Source organism: Cololabis saira, chromosome 11, assembly GCF_033807715.1.
Source record: "Cololabis saira isolate AMF1-May2022 chromosome 11, fColSai1.1, whole genome shotgun sequence".
In the NCBI taxonomy this organism is placed as follows: domain Eukaryota; kingdom Metazoa; phylum Chordata; class Actinopteri; order Beloniformes; family Belonidae; genus Cololabis; species Cololabis saira.
In genome coordinates this window covers 17,286,584-17,312,648 of record NC_084597.1, presented here as the reverse complement: position 1 = coordinate 17,312,648, position 26,065 = coordinate 17,286,584, and the positions used below count along the sequence as shown (strand labels likewise).

Here is a 26,065-nt window from a genome sequence, read left to right as displayed (position 1 = left end):
CAAAAATTAAATAAAAAGTGCAGTACCATAAAAATAATTATATGGATAGAAAAAGTGTTGTGTAATATTGCGCAAGTTATTGAACTGTCCTGGTTATTGCAGTTATTGTACACTGACTAATTTATGACACATCTTAGCAAATGACATGAAGACAACAACTTAGGTTAAAAGTCAGTCTCATCTTTAAAACCAATTCTTGTCTTCTTATGAGGCTAAAAAGATACTAATTTCCACAGATATTCAATGTGATTTTGATCAGGACAAAAATAAAAAGTGCACTGCCATAAAAAGAATTATATGAATAGAAAAAGTGTCATGTAATATTGCACAAGTTATTGCAGTGTCCTGGTTATTGCATTCTTTTGAGATTAAATGTTTTTTTATTGTTGCTGTCATGTAATGTTTAATTGTGTGTTTTGACCAGTACTCGAGTCGAGTTGTAAAAAAGAATCAGGGGGGATGGTGGATTTTATCATATGGGGACAGATAATTTGTGCTGATTACAAATAATATAATATATTACAAATAATAGCACTGACCAAAACACCTGCAGAAATACTGCAGGAATGACATAGCAGCAGTTAAATGCAGCCTTCTGTAAGCTTTAAATATCCACTGGGCTTACATCAAATACATCAAAACACAACAATAAAAACAGTTTTCTGAACTTATCAATACGACTCTGTCCTTCACAGGATAAGTAAAATGGATCACTGCAAAAATTCACAATCTTAACAAGAATATGTGTCTTATTTCTAGTTAAAATGTCTCATTTTAGTAAAGAAATCTCATTACACTTAAAACAAGACTCATTACTGGAAAAAACAACAATTTTCACCTGTTTCAAGTAGATTTTCACTTAAAATCAGCAGACAAATCTGCCAGTGGAATAAGATTTTTTTGCTTGTAATAAGAAGATAAATCTTGTCCCACTGGCAGATTTTTCTACTTATTTCAAGTAAAAATTTACTTGAAACAGGTGAAAATTGTCAAATAGGTTATTTTTCTGGTGTTATTTTTCTGGTGATGACTCTAAATGTTGAAATAGCAGTAAAACCACATTCATTGATGAAATGACATAAGGGATGGAAAGGGGGGATGGCAGTTTTACTGGGGGGATGATTTTGACCATTTTTATTTCAGGGGGGGATGCCATCCCCCCTCATCCCCCCTCAACTCGAGTACTGGGTACAAGTGACGACATATTTCACTAAAATAACTTGAAACTGACAAAAGAAATGACCTGCCTTTTTACACATCTTACCTCTTTTTTTCTTCTTGTACTGGACTATTTTTATTTTTATTCCACTGTATATACTGTTTATATTTTGTAATGATATATTTCTTACTTTTTTATCCTTCTTTCACTGCATGTGTGTGTTTTGTGTACTACTGCTGCACAAAGCGAATTTCCCCACTGATAGCAAGTTTCAAATTAAAAGACACAGACAATTTTTCAGTTTGAATTTATAGGCCTTACAGGTACACGTGACGACATATTTGTTGGTACCCCTACATTAAAAAAAGAAAAACCTACAATGACCACTAAAATAACTTGAAACTGACAAAAGTAAGGATAAACAACCTGTTTTTTTTACACATCCTGCTTTTTTTTGCAGTTTTTTTCTTCTCATACTGCACTACCTTTACTTTTATTCCACTGTATATACTGTTTATATTTTGTAATGATATATTTCTTACTTTTTTATCCTTCTTTCACTGCATGTGTGTGTTGTGTGTACTACTGCTGCACAAAGCGAATTTCCCCACTGAGGGATGAATAAAGGACTATCTTATCTATAATAATAATAATAATAATGATTGGATTTATATAGCGCCCTTCTAGGCACCCAGAGCGCTTTACAGAAATCATTATTCATTCATACACATTCTCTCCGGTGGTGGTAGCTACATTTGTAGCCACAGCTGCCCTGGGGCAGACTGACGGAAGCGTGGCTGCCATATCGCGCCGAACGGCCCCTCCGACCACCACCAACATTCATACACATTCAAACACATTCACACGGGGCAAGGTGGGTAAGGTGTCTTGCCCAAGGACACTACGACAGCAAACTGGGACAGAGCGGGATTCGAACCGCCGACCTTCCGATCATTGGACGACCCGCTCTACCACCTGAGCTACTGCCGCCCCATCTAATAATTTACTGAACACTACTTTTCAATTGTTGCTCAACAGAATATTTTACTTAACAGTGTACTCAATGTTTAATATATTTTATTTAATATAACCGATTTCAATCTATATTAGTATAATTGTTTTTATTTTATTATGATCATCCTATTACAAATCTTAGTCTGCAAACTAACAAAAATACATTATAAGTATTTATATATATATTACATATTATTATTATTATTATTATTATTATTATTATTATTATATGGCTTAGCATCAAGCATTAAGAATATCTCAAGTTATTGAAAAAAAATAGGACTGAAATTATAAAGTGACTAATATTACTTTATAATTTTATAATTTTTTTCATCGTCATCAATATGTGTGAGATTTCTGTATGTATATATGAATATAGGTACATGTATGTGTGTGTATACGTGTACATATGTAGCGATATCCTATTTACAGTCAAATACTAGGGGTGTCAAATTAGCGCGTTAATTGCAGTGAATTAATTACATGCATATTTAGCGCGTTATGTTTTTTGATCACTTAATCTATTTTTTAATCTCTAAATTTACTTTTTCTGTTTGCAAGTTGCTTTTATTATTAAATCTGTGTTTGTGCGGCGGGCTTCTTGTGCTTGAGTTGTGGTTGGAAAACAAGGTCAGCCCCACCTTGAAGTGGACGTTGATTAGCTGTTACTGTGTTTGGCCGTGTTTAACAACGCTGATTGGCTCCCATTGTAGCTGGACATGCATGTGGAAGTTGTCAGTTAGGTGAATGGGGAATTTACATTTCTAAAACGCCCCGACGGCACTATTGATAAAGGTAGAGTGATATGTTTTCTTTGTGGAAAGGACTTTGTTCACCACCAAAGCCAACACATTCTCACTCCCAGCTCGTCAAAAACCGACGCTTGGAGAATGTGTTGCCAAAGCAGCTCAAGTTATAGCCACGTAAATGCAAAGCACCCGGTCGTGAGTGCAGCCACAGCTAACGTTAGCGGCAACGATGTTACCACAGCAACGCTCTTCCCCAAACTAGACTCAAGGAGAGCACCGCTCGCATGTGCACGTCTGCGACCGACAGGCTGGTGAATGTTCTTGCCAAGTGGATGTAAATGGCTAGGACTGGAAAAAAAAAGACTTTATAAAGCCACTTTTTTGTTGTTGTTATATATCAATCTTTTGATCTGCAATAATAATGTGAATTTAAAGGAAAACACCTGAAGTTGAGGACTTTTCTCAGCAATTTTTAGGTGACATTAAAAAAGAGATTAATTAGATTAATTAATTATAGATTTTAATTAATCGCTCAATTTTTTTTATCTGGATTTTGTTTGTTTGTTTGTTATGTGTCCCAAGAACCAGAACCAAGCAAGGTGAGGCAGCGTTCAGTTATTCTGCTCCTCACCGGTGGAACAAACTTCCTGTAGACCTGAGGTCTGCTCCAACTGTCAGCTCCTTTAAATCAGGATTAAAAACATTACTGTTTACTCAAGCGTACTCCTAAATTAAATACTTACCTGCTGTATTTTACTGCCCTTACTTTTTAACAACTAGTGCTTTTTATTATTTTACCTATTTTCTTATAATTTTATTTGTTATTAATTGTTTAATTGTGTCTTGCCACTCTTAATGTTGATGTAAAGCAGTTTGAATGATCTTGTGTTGAATTGTGCTATGCAAATAAACTTGCCGTGCCTTGGCCACACACACACACACACACGCGCACACGCGCACGCGCACGCGCACACACACACGCACACACACACACACACACACACACACACACACACACACACACACACACACACACACACACACACACACACACACACACACACACACACACACACACACACACACACACACACACACACACACACACACACACACACACACACACATATATATATGTACACAAAAACCTTAAGCTAAAACCAAAAGGTTTTGCTTGTATGTCAGGTAGATTTTACTATTTTTAAGAGCTAAAGCTTTACATTTGATTGGGATACAGTTTTCACTATAGTATTAGTACATTTAGTAAGGGTGCCCTTCAACTTGGATACCTCACATGCTTTTATCCTGGAGGTGAGAATTTCTACTTCCGGTAAGTTGCCGTTGAACTTGACCGCTTCCTCTTTGGTCAGAGGGAGTCTCTCACTCTCTGTGACACACACGCACACATGGTGGTGAGACTGCAGTTTGTACTGCGCATGAACGAAATCCCGGACGGATGAGGTCGCTGTTGGAAACAGTGTGTGAAGACTGTTGTGGTTAAATCAGGAGTGAGCAGTCCTGTGTGGCTTATGGAAGATAAACAGGATCCACTCAGTCTTTCTCTTTAGCCTCATGGCATATTTATTGAACACATACAGACTGACCAGAGTTTGACTCAGATACAACCAGGATTCATTCTATCCATGCAACATAACACAGGGAGTAAGGGCGTCATCAAATGATGCCAGTTTTGGGGGCGTTTCTGAAGCTGGATATCTCCTGCATCCTCTCCACATTGGTCTGTGAAGTCTTCTTTCATTTTCTGTGAAAGCAAAGCTCAGTGGAAAGGGTAAGAGTGGAGCGAGCCAACCAAGAGTCTATAAAGGCTCATTTTTGAGAAGAAACGCAGTTCAGAATGAACCCTGCATCAAGTTGCATGTGCTGAAACTGCAGAAGCTAAATCACGGTCCGCGCTGGTGAGCCAAGCACGTGAAGCTGATAAACATTTCTACTGCTTTCCTAAAATGCTCCCAGCTTCATAAAGGTTTAGGTGCAACTGAGTAATTCTGAACGGTCAGCTTTAACAGGCAACTTGTAGGGGAAATTGCAAGGCGTCAGTCCTTTTAAATTGACTTCATAAACATCTTAATGAATTTGGGTGGATTACTGGCCCCCTCAGTGAGTAGGTCTGAGTCCGTTATAATCCCATTATTCTGATACAGCAAAATTATAGGCTCATTACATCTTTCTAATCTGGGAGTCCAGGAAGAGGTTTGTTGGAGAACCAAAAAGGCGTCGGTCAAGGCAAGGTAACTATCTGGATCAAACTTCATCGGTGACTGTGTCTTCGTTTTGGGCAACGTGGCCAGGAAACAGGACATTAATATCTTCTTTTTACGCTGATGATCCACTTCTATTCATCATTGAGGAAACCAAGAACTAAGAAAAAAATAACTTTATAACAAGAATTCTACATTATGAAGAGTATAACAGGTGGTTAAAAAAAAGAAGAAAGAAAGTATAAACCTGGTATATCAAAGATGAGAATCCTGAAAAAGCTGCAGTTCATACAATTTTCACATTTTAATGAATCACTTAAATAATACAAGCATCAGTGTGATTATATAAATATTAAATGTAATTTAAGTTGAAATTATAACTCATAATCAGATACTGCTTGTAAGCTCCTGAAACATTTCACAGAAACAGAGATTTGTTGAGGGTTAAAATGATTGTTATCAGCTTGATAAAATACATTTATTTCTTTAGTGAGCACTAAAATCATTAATCCAGGCTCTTCTTCTTCAACTCTGTCCTTGTCCAGTTTCACCTCGTTTGAACTGTTAAAAACAAACCAAAAAAAAACACTCTTATATAAGTCATCTAGTCAGATTATCCTCTTTGTAACAATAGTTTCCTCAAGCCTGAATTATGGTTCTGCGTCAAATCGACGCCGTGCACACGCCGTCACCGTGACGCCGTCGTGAACCCTTCGGACTTCTCCGTCACTCCATTTCACCGCAGTGCAGTACCCCCTGCAAGCGCTAATTCGCGATCTTTTCCTGAATGATTTATCCGACTTTTTCCGGTCACAGTGAATCAAAGAGATAAGGACAACTATTGTGCAAAAAAACAAAACCAAAAAAAATCACACATACACGAAGAAAAGAGCCCTGAAAGTTCACGACTGCTTCAAACCGGAAACCAGAAATGCGTTGCTTCCAAATGAACCAATCACAGCCCTCTCGTCTGCGTTTGGTCTGCGTCGCTCGACGCGTAGTTACAATTTTTGGGAGGTGCACGTCAGTGACGGCGTCAGCGACGGCGTGTGGTCTGCGTCGACGCGTACCACACGACGTAGGCACGGCGTCGTTTTGACGCAGAACCATAACTCAGCCTTTACTATGAGACTTTAGAAGGTAAAGGTCAGTACTCACCGCATTCTTCAGGAGGTTTCCTGATTTTACGAAGATGCTTGGCTTCCTTAAGGTTACTTTGCTCGACTCTGCGTTCTGCTGGGACTGGGGTTTGGGCTGAGCGAGACTGGACGCCGGCTGCGGCACAGAATAAGGTTGAGCTTGCTCGTAACTCTGTGCCGGGTTTTTGGCGTACGTCTGGGATGGAATGAAAGGCTGAGCAGGGACGTAGGGCTGTGAGGGTGTGTAGGTTTGAAAAGGAGTGTAAGTTTGAGAAGGTGTGTAAGTTTGGGATGGAGTGTAAGTTTGGGATGGAGTGTAGGTATTAGTTGGTGTGTAAGACTGAGGCAGTGGGAAGGATTGTGTCTGGGCAGGTGGAAATGGGCTGGTCTGCGAGAGGCTGTGGGTGTTTGCGTAGGGCTTTATTTGCGAGAACGACTGAGGCAGCGGGGTGGAGTCGAGGAGAGTTGGCGGCGGCGGTGGTGGGAAGCCGTCAGCTCCATCATCTGCGCCACCGGTCCCACCGACCTCGTAGTGCCTCTTCCTCAGCTCCCCAAGTCGGACTCGCTCCTGCTCCAGCTGGCTCTCCAGCTGCAGGACTTTCACCTGAGAAATTCAGAAATCAAAATATTTTTGACAGTGAGTCCCAAACTTTGACATTCGCACGCTTCAGGGATGTGCAGGTTTAAATTTGATAAAGATGCAATGACAGTGTTGTTGTTCACTTGAAATGTTATCTACCCTATTTTAGGATCAAAATTTGCTCCATGAAGTGAAAAATGGGCTTAACTGATAGATTGACAAGGTAAATAATGCTCAACTTTTAACGTGCACTAGAGCACGTTCACAGTTTCTAATGTCTTTAGTTTGTAATGTTTTCTAATAAAATCTTTCACTCACTGCATTTTTCATCATATCTCTGATTAAATCACAAGGTAACAGCATTTATTCAAAATATAATTGTTCTTTTCAGGGCTGAATCTCTTTATACAGTTCTGCTGATGCTTTAAAAAAGAGAGTCTGAGTAAAAAAACACAAACAAAACCACGATGAAAGTTTGAGAACTTTCTGTCAAGTATGGACCATTCAGGCCTTATGAACACCAGTTTTGCACAGTTTCCTGACAGGTTACAGTATGTCTGTTTATTTGAACTCCAGCATGTTCATCTTCTTATTTTTCAAAAATTTTCTATATTCTTCATGAGAAAGCTCCAAAAGAGACAATCTCTGTCCCTAGCAGAAAGCCGGGTTCAGTAATTCAGTCAACGATCACTGTGGTCAAGGTAGTTATTCACCTCTGGTCCCAGCCTGATTATTTTTATAGCTGCTTTTGTTAAAGATGGCCAGTAATGTGTAGATAAAAGATAAATAGAGTGTATTTTCTACTCACCTGTGCCTCCATTTCTTCCTTTTTCAGTTTGATCAGAGACATTCCTGAGAAGTCCATGATACCTACGAAGACAAAAACATTAAAATTTAAAGTTAAACCTGCAGGTGCTACTCATAATTTAAATGTTGAGTCATGTTAAAGGGTCAGTGGTGTGAATGAAGTGTAACTTTCTGTTTTCAAATTCAAGTAAAACTTGCTCTCAGTGATGTTTCCTTTGCTTCCAGTGCTTCTGCGAGGAACTTTGGAGTCACATTCGACCAAGATCAAAACCCTCCAAAAAGTCCTTTAGTTGATCCAAAATGATTCTGCCTTCGATCTGACGGGTAGAGTCCGGAGAGATTCACCTGTTCTTGCCTCTCTCTGCACCTGTTCACTTTTCTCCTGATCACATATACTGCCAATTAAACCTGCACCTGCATTTAACTCAGTAATGGGTAAGAGCCTCCAATTGGATAATTACTGCAGGGATGATTATGTTTCAGCCGACAACAGGCTATTGAACCCGAACTGATGCAGCGAGGAGCTCCTCATTTCTTTAACAACCATGAAAACTCATTCTGTGTTTTAGAAAGGTCAAATTATTGGCATCAAGCAAAGAAAACATCTAAGGATATGCTGAAACTACTAAAATTGGGTTAAGAACAGTCCAACGCATTATTAAAAACTGGAAGGATATTGGAGAACCATCATCTTCCAGGAAGAAGTGATCACTGAAACGTTGAGGGAAATCAAATAATATTAAATAATAATAAAAAAAACAACAGCAGAACTCACAGCTGTGTTTAACAGTGAAAGTAAGAACGTTTCCACACCAACAATGAAGGACCTCAAGGGACAAGACATCTGTGTCATCTCATGAAAACCTCTCATCAGTGAGAAAAATCAGAAAAAAGGCTTCAATCTGCCAGAGAACATCAAGATCGGACTCTGGACCAGTGGAGGGAGGTCATGTGGTCTGAGTTCAGATTTACCCAGAGTTCCAGAGTGATGGACACATCGAGGTAAGAAGAGAGGCAGATGAAACGATGCTCCCATATCTCATATTTCTGGCATTTATCCCGATAACGATAAAAATGACGATAAAATGAATCTATCTCGCTCTCAGATCCGCCATGTTTGTCATCAATGGGAATTTTTCTTTCTTTCTTTCTTTCTTTCTTTCTTTCTTTCTTTCTTTCTTTCTTTCTTTCTTTCTTTCTTTCTTTCTTTCTTTCTTTCTTTCTTTCTTTCTTTCTTTCTTTCTTTCTTTCTTTCTTTTTTCCCTTCCTTCCTCCTTTCCTCCTGCTCTTTCCTTCCTTCTTCCCTTCCTCTTTTCTCCCTTCCTTCCTCCTTTTTTCCCTTCCTTCCTCCCTTCTTTCCTCCTGCTCTCTCCTTCCTTCCTTCCTTCCTTCCTTCCTTCCTTCCTTCCTTCCTTCCTTCCTTCCTTCCTTCCTTCCTTCCTTCCTTCCTTCCTTCCTTCCTTCCTTCCTTCCTTCCTTCCAAAAATCAGCTTTACACAAAAACGTCATCAACGGGAATTTATCGTTTTTACCGCGAGATGACAAATTCTTATCGTGAGGAATTTTTTTGACGGTATATCGTGAACAGTAAAATATCACCCATTCCTGCCGTACAAGCATGTGGGGGCGGGGCTATGATCTGGGGTTGCTGCAGTTGCTCAAGGTTGAGGTTCACCAACGTTATGGAGGTCAGCTGACCACCTGAAGATGCTGAGGGACCAGGTTCAGGGAGCATGACATCATTTTCCCACCACAGAGTCCCAACTGACTCTCCCATCATCAATACAAGATCTTGGGGAAATATGAATGCAACTCTGGACGGAAGTAAATGTTGGGTAATTGCAGAAGTTCATCGGAACGACAGCGCAGCCTGTCCTTTTTTTATGACAGGCAGTATACAACCTTAAAGGACATAGCTCCATGCTTTCTTAAGCCTGCAAAGCCTTTTTTTATTTGCTCTTGTCCTTGAGAGATGTTTTATAAGTATGACTGAGCTCCAACATCAACAAGAATTCTTCCTACTAGTTGGTAAATAAAGATAAGTGGCCAACAAGTAACTGAAGTATTTAACAGCTGAAGCTCAGGTGATTCTGACAGGTGTTGGTGTTTCTACTGTTTTCTTGATTCCTCCATCAGCCTCTCATCTCACCGTGGTCAGAAATCTGCTGCTGTCCGTGTTTGCTGGAGGTGACGACCACAGCGGCCATGTCGTTGACGTGTCTGGACGCCTGCTGCAGCGTGTTCAGCTTCTTGTTGTTGCGGTCAGCCTTCACCTGAAATGAAGGCAGCATTCCAAGGAAGATGTGATGAATCCAATTTAACTGGAGAAACAAAACTTTTGAGTTCAACATTTCTTACCAAAACATACGTCAACGTTCCTGCATAACTCTAATGCAGTTCATGCAGATGTGTTTCTCTTTCTTATGTCTCATTATGGGAAACGCCTCCTCACATTTATCTAATTAGACCAAACCTGATTGGCTGGTGACCCCCATGACAGTGACATCATCGCTTAAATAACTAGTAGTCATTTAAACACGTCTCCTCGCTTCAGACCAGATCTCTGTCTCCATCTCCAGTCCTTAACATAGTCCATGGCATTTTTATTCACCTTTATATTTTTGGGTCAGAATCCATGGTTTAGAACATCAGCTAACACCGTTCTTGTGTTCTACACTGTCCCTTCGGTAGAACAACAGTTAGTAAAAACAGATGCCCTTCTCCGTCACACCAGAGGAGACAGGGACTCTGTGTTTGTGGAAACATATATCGAGTAAAGATCCACACCAGATCTGCGCCAGCTGTCTGCTCTGCCTAAAAGTACGACTTTTTTTAGTTTTATGAGACTAAAAATTAGGATCCCCTCTAGAAACTGATGGGGTATAAAGAAGCTGAAAAGTACTTGACTTAATTTACACCAATGTTCGCCTAAATGTGCATCGTGTTACAGTAAATGCACCTTTAAATGTGAGCATCTTTAATGCACGCTGGCTGTACAAATACCTAAAAGTACTCGTGTTTTGCACGTTCTTGTCACTCGTCTGACTCCAGATGTTGGTCTCCAGAGTACAGTCCTGCAGTGGTTTAGATCCTGCCTGACCAACAGGTGCTTTGTTGTTATGATTGATGACTTTTCATTCCCCACTGGCCCTCTATCTGGTGTGCCACAAGGTCTTATTCTTGGCCCTGTACTTTTCTCTGTGTATATGTTACCGCTTGGATCCATTTTCGCTTTCTTTTCATTTATAAATATGGCATCTAGACCTGGAGGTCTGATGTTCGTTGGAGTGTTCACCCACTAATAGGGAACGTGAGCTGGGTTTAGACCGCCGTGAGACAGGTTAGTTTTACCCCACTGATGATGCTTCACCTCCAGCGTGTGGAGGTCTACGCTGGGAGTACCAGCGTATACCTCCACACGTTGGTGCTCCCGAACGCTGGGACTGCTCTCGATTGTCTGCATAGCTGCCAGGATGATATTAAACAATGGTTATCCCTAAAAAGTTCTTCATTTGAATGACAGTAGGACTGAATACATACTCTTCTGTACCCTCTTCTGTACCCCTGATATACAGCACAGTGTACTGATAACTTAAGTATCAGTCAAGCAATGAAACTTAAGTGGTGGTTTTTAAGACAAACATATTTTTATGGTGTTGTTAAACCAAAGTCAAGCCCTTCTTGTCCCTCAGTGTTCTGGATAAGGCGATACATGCTTTTGTCAGCTCACAAATTGACTAATGTAATGCACTTTACACTGGCATCACACATCAATCCTCACTACATCGTCTGCAACTGGTGCAGCTGCTCATCTTTTAACTCACTCATCCAGATTCACCCATGTCACCCCTAGCAGCAGGGTGATCATTCATTTGCCGTCACAGCTCCTAACTTCTGGTACTCACAGCCACCAAACGTGTGTTTGATTTTGGATCTGGCCTGTTCAAATCCCACCTGAAGACACACTTGTTTGGTTTGGCTTTAAACACGTTTAGCATGGTGTAACTTCCAGATTTGGATTCTTCGATTAATTTCTACGACTTTATTTTATTCTTATTGTTTATAATTTACTATTCATCTGATAGTATTTACTTACTGTGCCGTGATTTTTCTTATTTTAAATGTGAAGCACTTCTGCCTCCTTTGTGTTGTTGAAAAGTGCTATATAAATAAGGTTTTAGTGATGTTTTTGTACCTTGGAGGCCGCAACTAGCTGAGCAGTGCTTGCAGCGATCTCATGTGAACAGGCGATGAGCTCCTCGTATGTTCCGCTTTCCCCAACGACGCGGTCCGCCGAGTCTCTGAGGAAAAATGCAATCACACGGTTTTATATGCTGTATCTCAGAATGCATAACATACATTATTATACTGATGATTTTAGATACTTACAGCAGCTGCGTGGCACCCCAGCCAACAGCTTTGGAGGCAGAGATGAGTCCTTCAGTCCACCGCGAGTTTTTGGCATAAAAATCTGTGACAGATGCTGCTCCCTGCAGGAAGAACAATTCAAAGAATGTCCTGAAAAGATTTGTGACAAAAAATTAAACTCTCCTTATTCTTGTGAGTCAGGTCAGGTGGGAGTCCTTTAGAGCCTTTTAAAAGTTGCACATACTGCAATTACCAAATCTACACGTTAATCACACATACCTAAATCGAAATCTCACACAGCCTTTATGACGCGATGATTGTGATGGTTTTAATATTTAAGAGCTGTTTTTTAGGGACAAGAATTTACAGGAATTTATTGCAGCTGCCAAACAAGACCTTTTTCTCAAAGTCGACACAGTTTCCTGATGTCCTAATGAATAGTTTGTGAGATATTTTGGTTGAAATACCACAGGAATATGGTACAAATGTTTATGGGGCAGAGTCAAGCACTCCTTTCTGCTGCTACCATCTTCAAAGGTGCAGCAGGAGCAGCATGACGTGACGTCCTCTGTCCCCAACTCACCCTCCCTCCTTCCACAATGTCTTTCTGCAGGTCGGTGGAGGCCGTCACCAGGATATGGACAGCCTGGACGCGAAAAAGAAATAACAGGTGGGAATTTGTTCATCTGATTTCATAGACAAGGATTTGATCAACGGACTACTTACCTTCATCAGGTCTGAGCAGGATCCCAGGATACTGTGGGAAGAGAGACAAAAAGTCAACATTATTGCACCTAATGAAAAAGAAAAAAAAATACGACTGGATCCGGAGCCTTACCTCTGATTGACCTCCAGCTTAATCCCACTGGTGTCTTTCTTTGCTTGGCTCAAGATCTCCTGGGAAACAAAAAAGGAAATGCATGTTTCAACATCGCCAGCTTCATTTTTGTATGTCCAGATGAGTTGGGCCCAATCGAGCAGAGACTATTTTTCTTACGTCCATTCGCAGCACAGCCTCTTCAATGGCAGTCGATGTAGCGAACATCTCTTTATCCACCATGCTTCCCAGCTCTTCTTTCAGCACGTCCTGTCCTTTCGGACGCAGATCCTGAAGAGGAATAACAGTTTTAGTGCAAATGCGAGAGAAACCCATCCAACCCGATCCTGCCACTATCAATTGACACAGTCACGGTTTAAGATACAGTTCGTGTCTTTTAGATTGTTTTAGCAGTCCTCAAGTACAGCTTTCTAAAATGATAACAGAACAGAACCGTTATTCTTCAGGCATGTCTTACGGATCTCATCAGCATCATTGTTCTCCATTGTTCTTGTAGTTTGTTGTGCTGCTCTGCCCCATCATTTTCTCTTTTGTGCATGTTTGCAGGCCAGAGCTTCAGGAGCTGCATGCTGACCTGCAGTCTCACCCTCTGATCATCCCAGTGTCTGCTGTCTAAATCTGTTTATATAGTGGTCTCTGTAGTGCACCAACTGTTAACGGATAATCAGTCCTAATATATCTGGTCTTTTGTACCTTTGACGGTGTGTCTGTGTCCCTCCTCTCCCTTCTCCTTCTTAAGGGGGAGTTCTTCTTGCCACTGTTTGGTTTAGGGTTTCTCTCCCACCAGGGGGAGTTTTTACCTGCCATTGTTTATGTAATAATTGCTTGGAGGTCATGTTCTGGGTCTCTGGAAACCACCTACAGACAATTTGTGTCGTACTATATAAATAAAATTGAGATAAACTGAAATTAATAATCGATTTTTGATTCTCACATGCATCAGCGACATATTTTGGACTTCCTGCCATAGTTTTGGTTTCTTCAAAGCAGAGCAAAGTGCAGTTCTTTGAATGACCACTAGGGGTTGGTTCCCAAGTTGAGTCAGTTATCATTGACAGCATTACGTGACTTCTACGCCTGACCCACCGTCTGGCCTCGTGACCGTGAAAAAGTTTTTATATTTTTATTTATTAAATTTAATTTACCTGAAAGTTAAAACTACACATTTAAGAATAATTAGGGCTGTCGTTTTAGTAGTGAGTTGCATGGACTTCTGTTGTGTCAGGCGGCTTTTTTTCCTTATCTTAAGGACTTAGGGACTGTAAAGTTGACTTCTGACCTGTGAGTAAAGACCTTAGCAAGCATGTGTCTGCTGGCTGCTGTTCATACATTCAGGCTCACACTTTGCTGCAGCAGTGCCTCTCTTGTTTCTTCTCGTTATATTTGTATGTTTCCTCCTACCTGTCCCATAGCGAGGAGGCGTTGAACAGTGTAGCGTATCGCAGATGGGTCAGCTCTCTGGATGCTGGCCTGAGACTTCAGATCCTTCAAGAACTGAAGGCAGTGATTAGCACATTCCCGACAGCTGTCGTTTAAACCTGCACCAAACAAACATAATTGATTAAATTTTGACTGATCACAATGCGTATAACAGCTGTAGTTTGAATGCTACTGTCGTGGGTCTGCCTTACTGTCGGCATGATCGGTGGGGACTGAGTGTGACGTCGCTGCTCCGTTGACTATCGTGTCCGCAGCAAGGTGAGAAAACTGTGTTACTGCTCTCAACAAGCCACTGGCATCTAGAGACGATAAAATGATGTTAGACAGCATCCGATCATCCCATGTAAACATGCAAACACACACACACACTAGCCCCAACAGTAAGAAAAGATGCAGTTCCTCTACCGACCACTAGGGTCTGAGTACATCAGAAATAAACATATTTACAATCTTAAAAAAAGGTTTTAAAAGGTTTTGACTGACCACTCCTATTTCCCAGGTAGACCAGGTGGCTCTGCTGCATTTTGTCGATAGATCCGAGAGTGATTTCAGCTCGGTTCACCAGATAATCTGAGAACAGAAGGAGAACTGCTAAAGGAGCATGAAAACACAAAATCACTAGTAAAATAGTAAAAAGTAGAAAAACTTGTGAACAAAGGAATCCTTTTTTGTGCTCCAGTATGTCCTCTGTCTTAGGCCGCGTTCAGACTGCAGGCAAATCTGATTCATATCTGATTCCTTCTCATATCCGATTTTCAGAGCCGACTGTCCACACTGTTTTTAGCAAGTGTCCAAATCGGATCTGGCTCTGTTCAGACTGGGCCACATCATTGACTGATCTGACGGGTTGCCGTAGCAACGACGTCGGAGCGGAGGCGTCACCCAGCGCGTGTATTGTGTGAAGTCATGTATTTTTTTTATATATAAAAAAATCCCAAAATATCTGTACCGTTCCTGATTGGGTGGGCACTGCGCATCATTTTTAGACATAACAATGAACGCATACCGCAAAAGTTGTGTCTCAGTGGAGGGACGCGACGTCACAGAGAAAAGTGTTCAGAACAAAACCACCAGCAAACTAACAAACCAACCAACAAAGCTCAGAGTTAACAAAACGAACCAGCAATGAACTGGCAGCCCCGCTCTTTTACCTCCTGATGAGCTGACGGGCTGCAGGTTCAGGCTCTCAGCGCGACTGAAGGCTGATTTATGGTCTGCGTTACACCAACGCAGAGCCTGCGGCGTAGGGTACGCGGCGACACGCACCGTACGTGGAAATGCGGTCTTTTTTTCTGCTATTAAAACATGTTGTAATGTGAATTTGCAACACTTAAACTACAAATAATAGTTTTTGACGTGACATCAGATATTGTACATGCTCTCTGTGAAAGGATGAGTAGCTCCACAACTGGAAATGGGCGGGTGGTTTGGAGCGTCTGGGACAGTCATATCCGATCTGAGTGTTTGGAGCTGTTCAGACTGACAAGCATCTGCCCAAATGCGATAATGATCGGATATGAAACTATCTGCACGCAGCTTCCCTCAAGGAGCGTTCCTCCGTTGAGATCTGTCAATGCAATTGTGGAAGTTGGAAGCAGGAAATTCCATTTTCCCAAATGTGACTGAATGCTTCATCAATAGCATTTCCGCTATCAAACCCCATTGAGAAGATGCCCGTATAGGTAGCAGCTTTACAGAGCAGATAGTATGCTTTTCCTGACTCCAAAATGTTCAAAGTGATCTTAAACTGACATATGCCTAGTTTTCAGACCACCTAACTGCCATTTTCAGAGATGCACTATTGATTAAGCAATAAATAACAGCTTCGACAGAGCAATCGTGGGTGTCTGCTCACGAAAGCATTCATGACTGCATTTGAACGCAGCGCATACATTTACCTCCACATGAGATATGTTTTGTTCTCCTTAGATGTGATTCAGTTCAAAAATAAACATTGTACAACTGCTTCTGTCACCATGGCAACGTGCCTGGCAAATTGGGTCTGACTGAGAAAACAGAAAGACAGAAGGAAGCTGTAGGTTGAATAATCTAACAAACCCAGACAGTTTTTGAGTTGCGGTGAAAATAAATTGATGTGTTTTGAACAGACAGATGGTCATTATGGATGTGAGGTTCTGTGTTTTAATAATCTATAACAGATAACAACTTGTGGTTTACATAAAACTGTTTAAACATTGACTATGGTTTTCTTCTGGGAATCAAAGCAAAAGGAGTTTGTTGGGGTTTTTTTTACCAGGAGAGCTGATGCAGCGGACGTGAATGGGGTCATCCAGTTTGGCCACAGCGTCCAGTACGATGCCCTCGGCCTCAACCACCGCACACTGCAGCAGACTGAACTGCTCCTCCTGCAGCCTCTGGGCCAGCGCACCTTCCCAACCGGCCTGAGTAGACAACCACAATCCCGTCAGGAACTTGAGAAATGTAAAGCTACCCTGCAGATGGAAGCAAATACGATACCTGCTTCTGTAGCTGGGCTTTTAGGCTCCCCAGCTCCATGCTGCTCCTCTGCCTCTCCTGCTCCAGGGAGCTCTGCTGGAGTTGGGCTTGTTGTCTGAGGGAGTTCAGCATGGCCTCGTGCTCCCGAGCCGATCGCAGCAGCATCTCCCTCTCGGCATGCAGCCCTGCCAGCGTGCTGCTCAGCTGGGATCCACTCTGAGGGAAAACAGCACATAAAAGTGAATAAAAACCGGTTTAACTCACGAACGTTGTCGGACGAGTTTCCAGACGTCTTCCTACCAGTTCTTTATTTTGCAACAAGCTGTTTGCACGTGTCAGTTCTGCTCGGGTGGAGTCCAGCTCTCGTTTCAGCCTGTCGATCTCCAGCTTCTGCTCTGCATTGATGGCAAGCTGTAGAAAACAAAAAACAAAAAACAAATGAGAGCACATGTTTGGAGAATACTGAACATGTTGCACACCAGCTGAACGAGCATTTCCAAAATAACTTTCTCCATCTGTCACCATTAGGGTTGCCACCTTTCAGAAATAGAAATAAGGGACGCCTCGATTTCAGCAGCGCAGGAGCCAAAAAAAGCCCCAAAACTTCTAAACTGCATAAAAATGTGTTTATTTTATATGAAAAAAAAACAAATGCTTTGATTTAAAGTTTAAAGTGCTTTAATAGCATTGAACTTGTATGACTGTAGACAGCCAAACATACTAGCAACTGAAATAGCCTCCTATGCTACGTATGTCCACCTCAGCCAGGATATATAATATAGTTACAGGTGAAGAATATGGTGTAAAAGTTAATTTATTTCAATAATTCAACTAGAATATGGTGTAAAGGTTAATTTATTTCAATAATTCAACTAGAATATGGTGTAAAGGTTAATTTATTTCAATAATTCAACTAGAATATGGTGTAAAGGTTAATTTATTTCAATAATTCAACTAGAATATGGTTTAAAAGTTAATTTATTTCAATAATTCAACTAGAATATGGTTTAAAAGTTAATTTATTTCAATAATTCAACTAGAATATGGTGTAAAGGTTAATTTATTTCAATAATTCAACTAGAATATGGTTTAAAAGTTAATTTATTTCAATAATTCAACTAGAATATGGTGTAAAGGTTAATTTATTTCAATAATTCAACTAGAATATGGTTTAAAAGTGAATTTATTTCAATAATTCAACTAGAATATGGTGTAAAGGTTAATTTATTTCAATAATTCAACTAGAATATGGTGTAAAGGTTAATTTATTTCAATAATTCAACTAGAATATGGTTTAAAAGTTAATTTATTTCAATAATTCAACTAGAATATGGTTTAAAAGTTAATTTATTTCAATAATTCAACTAGAATATGGTGTAAAGGTTAATTTATTTCAATAATTCAACTAGAATATGGTTTAAAAGTTAATTTATTTCAATAATTCAACTAGAATATGGTGTAAAGGTTAATTTATTTCAATAATTCAACTAGAATATGGTGTAAAGGTTCATTTATTTCAATAATTCAACTAGAATATGGTTTAAAAGTTAATTTATTTCAATAATTCAACTAGAATATGGTGTAAAGGTTAATTTATTTCAATAATTCAACTAGAATATGGTGTAAAGGTTAATTTATTTCAATAATTCAACTAGAATATGGTTTAAAAGTTAATTTATTTCAATAATTCAACTAGAATATGGTTTAAAAGTTAATTTATTTCAATAATTCAACTATGGTGTAAAAGTTAATTTACACAAACAAAGATTTTGCTGGCCTTAATGTTTCCTGTGTTTTATTTTGTTCATTATTGTTAAATTTAGTGTTGATGTGTGTGTGACAGACGTGTGTATGGGGCGTTAATAAAAATACGGGACAAATTGCGTCCCGTATTAGTTCAATACGGGACGCAACATTTTTTTCTCAAATAAAGGACAATTCCGTATTTTACGGGACGGGTGGCAACCCTAGTCACCATCGTCACTTTATACCTGCTGCTGCAGCTGAGCTCTGAGAGACTGCAGCTCTCGCTCGGTCCGGTTCTTCTCCAGGTCCAGAGTGCCCTGGTGCTGCTGGGCCTGTAGTTTCAGAGAGGAAAGCTCTGCATCTTTTTCCATTGCAGAGCGAAGCAGTGACTCTCGCTCCGCATGCAGAGCCGCCAGGGTGCTGCTCATTTGAGACCCTTCCTGGAGAACATGACACACAAATATGCACTAATGAAATAACCAAATCAGTGCTCCTGAATGTGCTGTTGGGCCTTTGCTACCCTGATCCACAACATCCCTCAACACTCTGATTGTATCATCGTCAGCAGCTATGACAGCGCCGCTGTGCTTCTGACCACAAAGACTTGGCTTGAAAACCAGTTTTCTTTATTACAGTGTACTTATGAGGTGAGAAGCCAGTGGATGACATGGAGACACAGTGTTAAAGAGGAGACACATAATTACTTATCCTGCCTTTAGATGACAACAGAATGCAGACTGTTTTTTTGTTTCCTTTGAAATGATTTTTTCTCACCTTCCTTAGTTTTTCATAATATTGATTTCTTTTTTATTGAGCTATTTATATATTTATTTTATTTTGGTAGTTCCAGGCCTCTGAAGTTATCAGGGTTTAAATCCAATATTGTACATTCCCCCTCTGATTCTCCCTTAAAGTTATTATTAACATTAGCACATTAGCTCTAAATATTTACTACCAGTGTAAGTGCTGGTTTCAAATGCATGACTGAAAATGGTCCAATCCAAACTATAAATCCTGCTAAATTATTGATCTTTATTATGAATGATAACATCGTATCATGTGTGCTTTTCTTCATAATCTGAGTAAAACAATACAATAAACCCTCATAAAAACTTGTGAAGTTATAGAATGACACGTTTCAGACTTTTATGGTTCTTTTGATTTAAATTTGGGCCTAAACCTGTTTTTTTTTATGATTTGTGTGCATAACATTCAGCGTTACCGTGTCTTTACTCTGCAGAGTGCTCTGAAGCATGGCCAGCATGGCTCTTTGTTCCAGCAGTTCTTTATTCAGGCGGTCAACCTCCTGCTGCTGCCAATTCATCTGCTCAGGAAAGGAGACACCGTCAGTAAGAAGGAGGATCTTTTTAACAACAGCGACAGAGTTATAATGTCAAGCCGTCTCACCGTGTTTCTTTTCTCCTGTCGTAGACTTCCCAGCTCACTTTCTAGCTGCTGATTGGCTCTCCGCACGTCGTCCTGATCTTGTCTTGTATTCGACAGCATCTTCACTGTTTCTGCGTTCTACACAAGGACACAAATAGCTACAAATAACAATTTTACTGCAATTAAAACAGTGTTCAGGTGGTAAACAAGCAGACTTTAATCTACCTTCTTCATTAGATCAGCGTGACCTGTAACCAGCTCTGCATGTCTTTCTTTCAGCTGAGAAAAACGAAGCTCTGCTGCCTGGGCTCTAGCTGCGGCGAGACGAAGAGGAATAAAACACTTTTAGTGACATCTGACTAACTTTGTACGAGAAAAATGAAAACTGTGCACTCACTGTCTGCCTCCTTGAATCCAATCTGAGCCCCAACATTGGCAACGTTAGCGCTTCTTAACGTGCCCACCTCCATCCGCAGGTGCTCGTTTTCAACCAGGGCCACCTGTTTGTGGGTGCGCTGTTCTTCCACCTCAGCTTCCAGGCGGTTCACCTGAGCCTTTAACTCAGTTAGACAACGTTGAGCCTGAGGAATAGGACGAATCATCTGAATAAGTACTGAAAGCTTCTTTGACAAGATATCAGGTCCTGTGGCTGCAAAACAAGCCTGAACCATCGGTGCGCCACCACCATGTTGGTATGAAGCATTATTGCTGATATGCTGTTTGGTGTTTGACCTAAATGGTATTATCCATTGTGACCAAACATGATACTTCTATCTAGGAATGGGCGATATTTTACCGTTCATGATAAACCGGCAAAAAAATTCCCCACGGTAAGAATTTGTCATCTCGCGATAAAAACGATAAATTCCCTTGATGACGTTTTTGTGTAAATCCTGATTTATGGTTCTGTGTTAAATCCACGCACAACGTACGTGAAGGAAGGAAGGAAGGAAGGAAGGAAGGAAGGAAGGAAGGAAGGAAGGAAGGAAGGAAGGAAGGAAGGAAGGAAGGAAGGAAGGAAGGAAGGAAGGAAGGAAGGAAGGAAGGAAGGAAGGAAGGAAGGAAGGAAGAAAGAAAGAAAGAAAGAAAGAAAGAAAGAAGGAAAGATGAGCCTGAAAGAAAGAAAGAAAGAAAGAAAGAAAGAAAGAAAGAAAGAAAGAAAGAAAGAAAGAAAGAAAGAAAGAAAGAAAGAAAGAAAGAAAGAAAGAAAGAAAGAAAGAAAGAAAGAAAGAAAGAAAGATACGAGCCTGAAAGAAAGAAAGAAAGAAAGAAAGAAAGATAGATAGATAGATAGATAAATTCCCATTGATGACGTTTAGTAGCATTTAGTATCTTTTAGAGCAGTGTTTTGGAGGCTCCAAAGACTGAATGTGGTGATAGATTTATAGTTACAAAGGTGGAGTTGAATTGGTATTTTTTTTATCGTCATTTTTATCGTTATCGGGATAAATGCCAGAAATTATCGTGATACATTTTTTAGTCCATACCGCCCATCCCTACTTCTATCTTGCCTGTTCAAGTTAATGTTTCAGAAGTCCTGTTTGTTAAAAAGCAACTTTTCGAACCTATTTATAAAATATAAAATATAAATAAAATAGGTACATCCACATCATCAGTTGATACCTCGCTCTTGATGAGCTGCAGCTCTGGTTTCAGCACCTCCAGCTCCCTCTTCAGACTCTCGTTTTCAGTTTCTCTCTGGTCGTATGAAGCTTCAGGAATTCCCATTTGGCTGAGCACGTAGTACTGCCACAGGATGAAGCCAAGCGTTAGCACCGATACCAAACAGATCTTACCTTTGGATATGAGTGTAAGCAAACCTGTGGCATTTGAGGAGCTTCTCTAAACTCAGACTGTATCTCCACATCCTCCTCCTCCTGGTGCATCACTACCACTGGCTTCTTATACTCAGCCAGAGCGGCAGCTCGGAGGAAGTTTGGAGGAGCCTTTAAAGTTGGAATAAACAAAAGACATCGATTTAAAAACTCCAAGATGACCAAGTTTAAGACCATGGGGGAAATATTAAAGAAACTTCTTCCTGTTCACGTACATCTGGAAGATCTGGGATCTGGACGTTACTCTTGAAGAACTCCATCTCTCTGGCTCTGTCGAAGAACTGAGTGAGGCTAAAAAAAATAAGAGAAATGCAGAAAATAAAACATATCTAGATCCAAAAGAAAAATGTATATATCTGCTCAATTTGAATGCACAAAAAAATAAAGGCACAGAAAGTTTTCATATTTACGATGACAACAAACCTTGTGAATAAGTCGCGGAATCTCTCTCGATGTCCAAGAAGAACATCTGCAGCAATACCTGTGAAGCAAACGCAGTAGTGGATTTGAGGCTTCGTCTGACACAGTAACTTCTGAATGAACAAAAACAACAGGATTGTGACTAACGGCTGTGGAGTTTGAACAGCAATCGGACAGAGAAGTGGTAGAGCAAGCTGCAGTCTGGGACGAGGGGGATGAGAGGAGTCAGTCTGCACTGTCCAGCCGGGGTCGTAGATTTGGCCCCGTTGGCGTCCAGCTGACGCAGAACTACAAGCAAGAAAACCAAACGTTAACCATGGACTACATTCCCTCCGAGACTCATTTATGGATTTTTTTTTAGACTTTTTTTTTTAGACTTGTCTGTATTTCCCTCATCTGGCTAACTTTTATTTTTGGAAAAATCCAACTTTTGCTAATCATTTTTAATCTCAGCAATTCATATTATTAGTGTTGTTGATTTTGAAGTTACTTAAAAATGCATTACCCACTCAGTTCTTTACTTTTATTATGTCTACAAATACACTTTAGAATATTACTATTTCTACTGGAGCACCGACTCGGTAGTCCCTATAAAAGTAATATTTTCTTTGTAAAAACCATGAGAATTGATGTGAAAAGACTCTTTTGGAAATGTACAGCATTAAAACTGGTCCGGTTGAACCACAATTCAAACTTAATTTTCATAAGTCAGTTTTCAGAAAATGATTATTAATTTCTGCTTTTGTCAGTTTCCAGTCATTTCAATGACGATTGTGAGTTTTTCTTTTTTGTATTAAGGGTACAAACAAATGTATTCACGTGTAAATGCAGGAGCCAGTTTTTGGGTGACTTTTGGGAAAATGTGCTCCTGGTTAAGGCAATAAGATAACAGAGACTCTAAAGCCCTGTTTAATGTGTGAATTAAAAGAATAATCCTGGTCAAATGTGACATCGATCTTACTCAAAGTAGGACTGGAAGCCAAGGTCTCACAGATTAACTATATATTCGGATGCTAATTCTCTGAGCATTTTAGGACTAAGAGAAGTTTTGCCACCACAGTTTTGCCTTAATTCAGAATGGAAAACATTACAGGTTATCCAGACCTTGAATATCTTCTAAATAAGGCTGTAATGTCAATTAGTGATTGCTGAATTGGTCCCTGTGCAGAACCCTGAAGAACACCAAAACTAACTAATATATGTAAAAGACTTACATAAAAAAACTGGAATCTACTAGAAAAATAAAAATTTACCTCTAACTGTTTTCAGAGGGAAATGGTTCAAATGGGATTCAGTTTTGAGTCTATCCAAAACCCTGTGTGTACGTAAAATGGGTCCAATATGATGATCTCACCTGTTTCAGCCATCTTCAGGCCAGCATCCAAGTAATCCAAAAGCTCCTGCGTCATATCCAGCCTACAATACATTACCCGTGATTATGAAGCACATTTTCACATGATAAAAGACTCAGTCAATAGCCAGATGTGAAACAATCTAATGAGAAAGTTTTAGTTAGGGAGAGGAAACCCACACTTTATTCATGTCCGTTCCTGCTTCCTTCTCCAACGTCTCATCGCTGGCCTCCAGGTTACCTGGGATCACCTTGTGCTGTGGAAGCATGGAAAGAAAAGGTTTACTGTTGGTGTGGGGCTGGTGGACCACAGCCCTAAGGAGGTGTCAGAGTCATTTTTATTGTCCCTCGAGGGGAAATTCATTTAGCAGTATGGGAAAACAGTCATCATACAAAGACAAACATACAAATAAGAACAATTAAAACATGACATAGTAACCATAATAAATGAGTAAAAGTAGAAGTGCTTCCAGCAGTGCAGGCAGAATGATAAAAATGTATTAAAAATATTAAAATTGATGTGAATTGATAATTTTAACAGCAGTTGGTATAAAAGAAAATGTATACCTATTGCTATTGGCCTTGGGAAGCCTATAGCGCCGCCCAGAAGGGAGAAGGACAAACTCTTCTGACAGAGGGTGATCAGGACTGGCCAAGTGGAAGGGCTTTAAGAAGATCACAGGTCTCAAGCAGCCACATACTGGGGTGAAGGGGACCCGAGAGCAGGCAGATGACCTGAACTGCTTTTTTAACAGGTTTGACCAACCTGTCCCCTGTCACCCCCCACCACCGTCCCCCATCCCCCTCCCTCTCCAATGCACCCCAGTCCAGGCATCTGTAGCCCCGACTTCTCCTGACCCCCTCTCACCCCAGCAGCAGGTGCCTCCCACCACCACAGGTTTGAACCAGGGAGCATGCTCCACACCTAGAGGCGCCCACAGCTTAATAATATTTGAGCAGGTGAGGAAGCGGTTCTCCAGAGTGAACACGCACAAGGCCAAAGGACCAGATAACATCAACCCCGGGGTACTGAAGGTGTGTGCTGGAGAGCTAGCGGACACATTCCAGCATCTCTTCAGTCTATCTCTAAGACTGAGGAAGGCTGCACAGCTCTGGAAGACCTCATGCATCGTCCGGTGCCAAAGAATGGACGGCCCAGCACTCCAAACGACTACAGACCTGTCGCCCTAACACTTCAGGTCATGAAGATCCTGGAGAGGCTGGTGCTGCAACATCTTAAGCCCCAGATGAAGGACTACCTGGACCCCCGGCAGTTTGCATATCAGAAGATGTAGATGCCATCATCTACATCAGGGATGTCAAATGTGCGGCCCGAGAGAGGTTTTCATGCGGCCCGCGAGAAGTTTCCAACGCAAAAAAACAAAATGTTAATTTACTAAAAAGGAAGGCATAAATAATTGCCATGAATCGCAGCATATCCGATAATATATTTCTTCTACAAATCCATCGTTATTCCACAAAGAGAGCAGTTTTCGACATTTTTTTAGTTTTCTAGAATGCATTTGCCGATTTTATTTCTTTGTAGACGGTCGTTTATTTTTATTAACTGACTACTATTAAATATTTTCGCACATTTCGGAAAATTTCAGTTTTGAATACGAGGATAGTGACAAAGTAAAACAGTTAAAAAAGAAGTGCTGTTTTTTTCGGCACACTGGCGTAAATATCCGCGCCAATTTTTAAAAATAAATACACTTAATTGTACTGGAAAAATCTATAAATCACAAAGAAACACTCTCGGATGTAATAAGAAAGATTTTGCTTTTAATAAATTTCCTATAAAAAAGCGAAATATAAAAAAAACATACTTGTTTCTGTTTATCTTTGTAAAATGATATTAAAAGTATCTTACATAATTTGAAAAAAAACGAGAAATTTCAAGAAAAGATCATGAAGAAATATATTTTACATAATTAGAGTGTAAACAAAGTACATATTTCCTTTAAAATTAACTAAACTGATATTGGATTAGATAACAATAATAAAAAAAAAGAATTAGAGAAAAAATTTTCCGCACCGTTTTTGTTATTTTGAGCGTAAGGCCCGCGAGAAAGAAATTGGTCAAATCCGGCCCGCCAAGCAAAATAAGTTTGACACCCCTGATCTACATGCTACACACACCTGGAGAAGCCACGGAGCATGGTGAGGATCATGTTCTTCGACTTCTCCAGCGCATTTAATACCATCACGCCATCACTGCTGGCAGGCAAACTAGCAGTGATGTGTGTAGATTACTCCCTGACAGCCTGGATCCACAACTACCTGACACACAGACGACAGTACGTTAGACTGCAGGGCTGTCAGTCTGATGTGGTGGTGTGTAACACCGGCGGCCCCCAAGGAACTGTCCTGGCACCATTCCTCTTCCAATTCAGCTCACACCAGGGCCACCTGCAGAGGTTCTCTGATGACTCCTCTATTGTGGGCTACATCACATGACAGGGAAGAGGAGTACAAGGCCCTGGTGGAGAACTTTGTGCAGTGGTGCGACACCAACCACCTTCTGCTCAACACCAGCAAAACCAAGGAGCTGGTG

At 40.4% G+C, this 26,065-nt stretch overlaps 1 protein-coding gene across 1 annotated transcript in view; it reads right to left on the bottom strand.

Annotated features, from left to right (window-relative positions):
- Positions 1-4,489: 4,489 nt before the first annotated feature.
- Positions 4,490-26,065, bottom strand: part of LOC133455034 (huntingtin-interacting protein 1-related protein-like) — a 29,891-nt gene continuing 8,315 nt past the window's right edge. Inside the window, exons 6-33 of the mRNA XM_061733844.1 lie at positions 23,689-23,765; positions 23,512-23,573; positions 22,305-22,445; positions 22,161-22,218; positions 21,953-22,028; positions 21,723-21,848; positions 21,526-21,648; positions 20,300-20,483; positions 20,128-20,216; positions 19,924-20,040; positions 19,739-19,840; positions 18,762-18,956; positions 17,071-17,181; positions 16,792-16,986; positions 16,568-16,715; positions 14,797-14,883; positions 14,505-14,612; positions 14,275-14,411; positions 13,033-13,143; positions 12,874-12,932; positions 12,762-12,792; positions 12,619-12,681; positions 12,057-12,157; positions 11,863-11,968; positions 9,817-9,940; positions 7,669-7,730; positions 6,300-6,884; positions 4,490-5,702 (exon numbers count right to left, since the gene is read on the bottom strand). Of these exons, the coding sequence (XP_061589828.1) occupies positions 5,667-5,702; positions 6,300-6,884; positions 7,669-7,730; positions 9,817-9,940; positions 11,863-11,968; positions 12,057-12,157; positions 12,619-12,681; positions 12,762-12,792; positions 12,874-12,932; positions 13,033-13,143; positions 14,275-14,411; positions 14,505-14,612; positions 14,797-14,883; positions 16,568-16,715; positions 16,792-16,986; positions 17,071-17,181; positions 18,762-18,956; positions 19,739-19,840; positions 19,924-20,040; positions 20,128-20,216; positions 20,300-20,483; positions 21,526-21,648; positions 21,723-21,848; positions 21,953-22,028; positions 22,161-22,218; positions 22,305-22,445; positions 23,512-23,573; positions 23,689-23,765 (3,414 nt within the window). The 3' untranslated portion in view covers positions 4,490-5,666. The remainder of the gene's footprint in view (positions 5,703-6,299; positions 6,885-7,668; positions 7,731-9,816; positions 9,941-11,862; positions 11,969-12,056; positions 12,158-12,618; positions 12,682-12,761; positions 12,793-12,873; positions 12,933-13,032; positions 13,144-14,274; positions 14,412-14,504; positions 14,613-14,796; positions 14,884-16,567; positions 16,716-16,791; positions 16,987-17,070; positions 17,182-18,761; positions 18,957-19,738; positions 19,841-19,923; positions 20,041-20,127; positions 20,217-20,299; positions 20,484-21,525; positions 21,649-21,722; positions 21,849-21,952; positions 22,029-22,160; positions 22,219-22,304; positions 22,446-23,511; positions 23,574-23,688; positions 23,766-26,065) is intronic.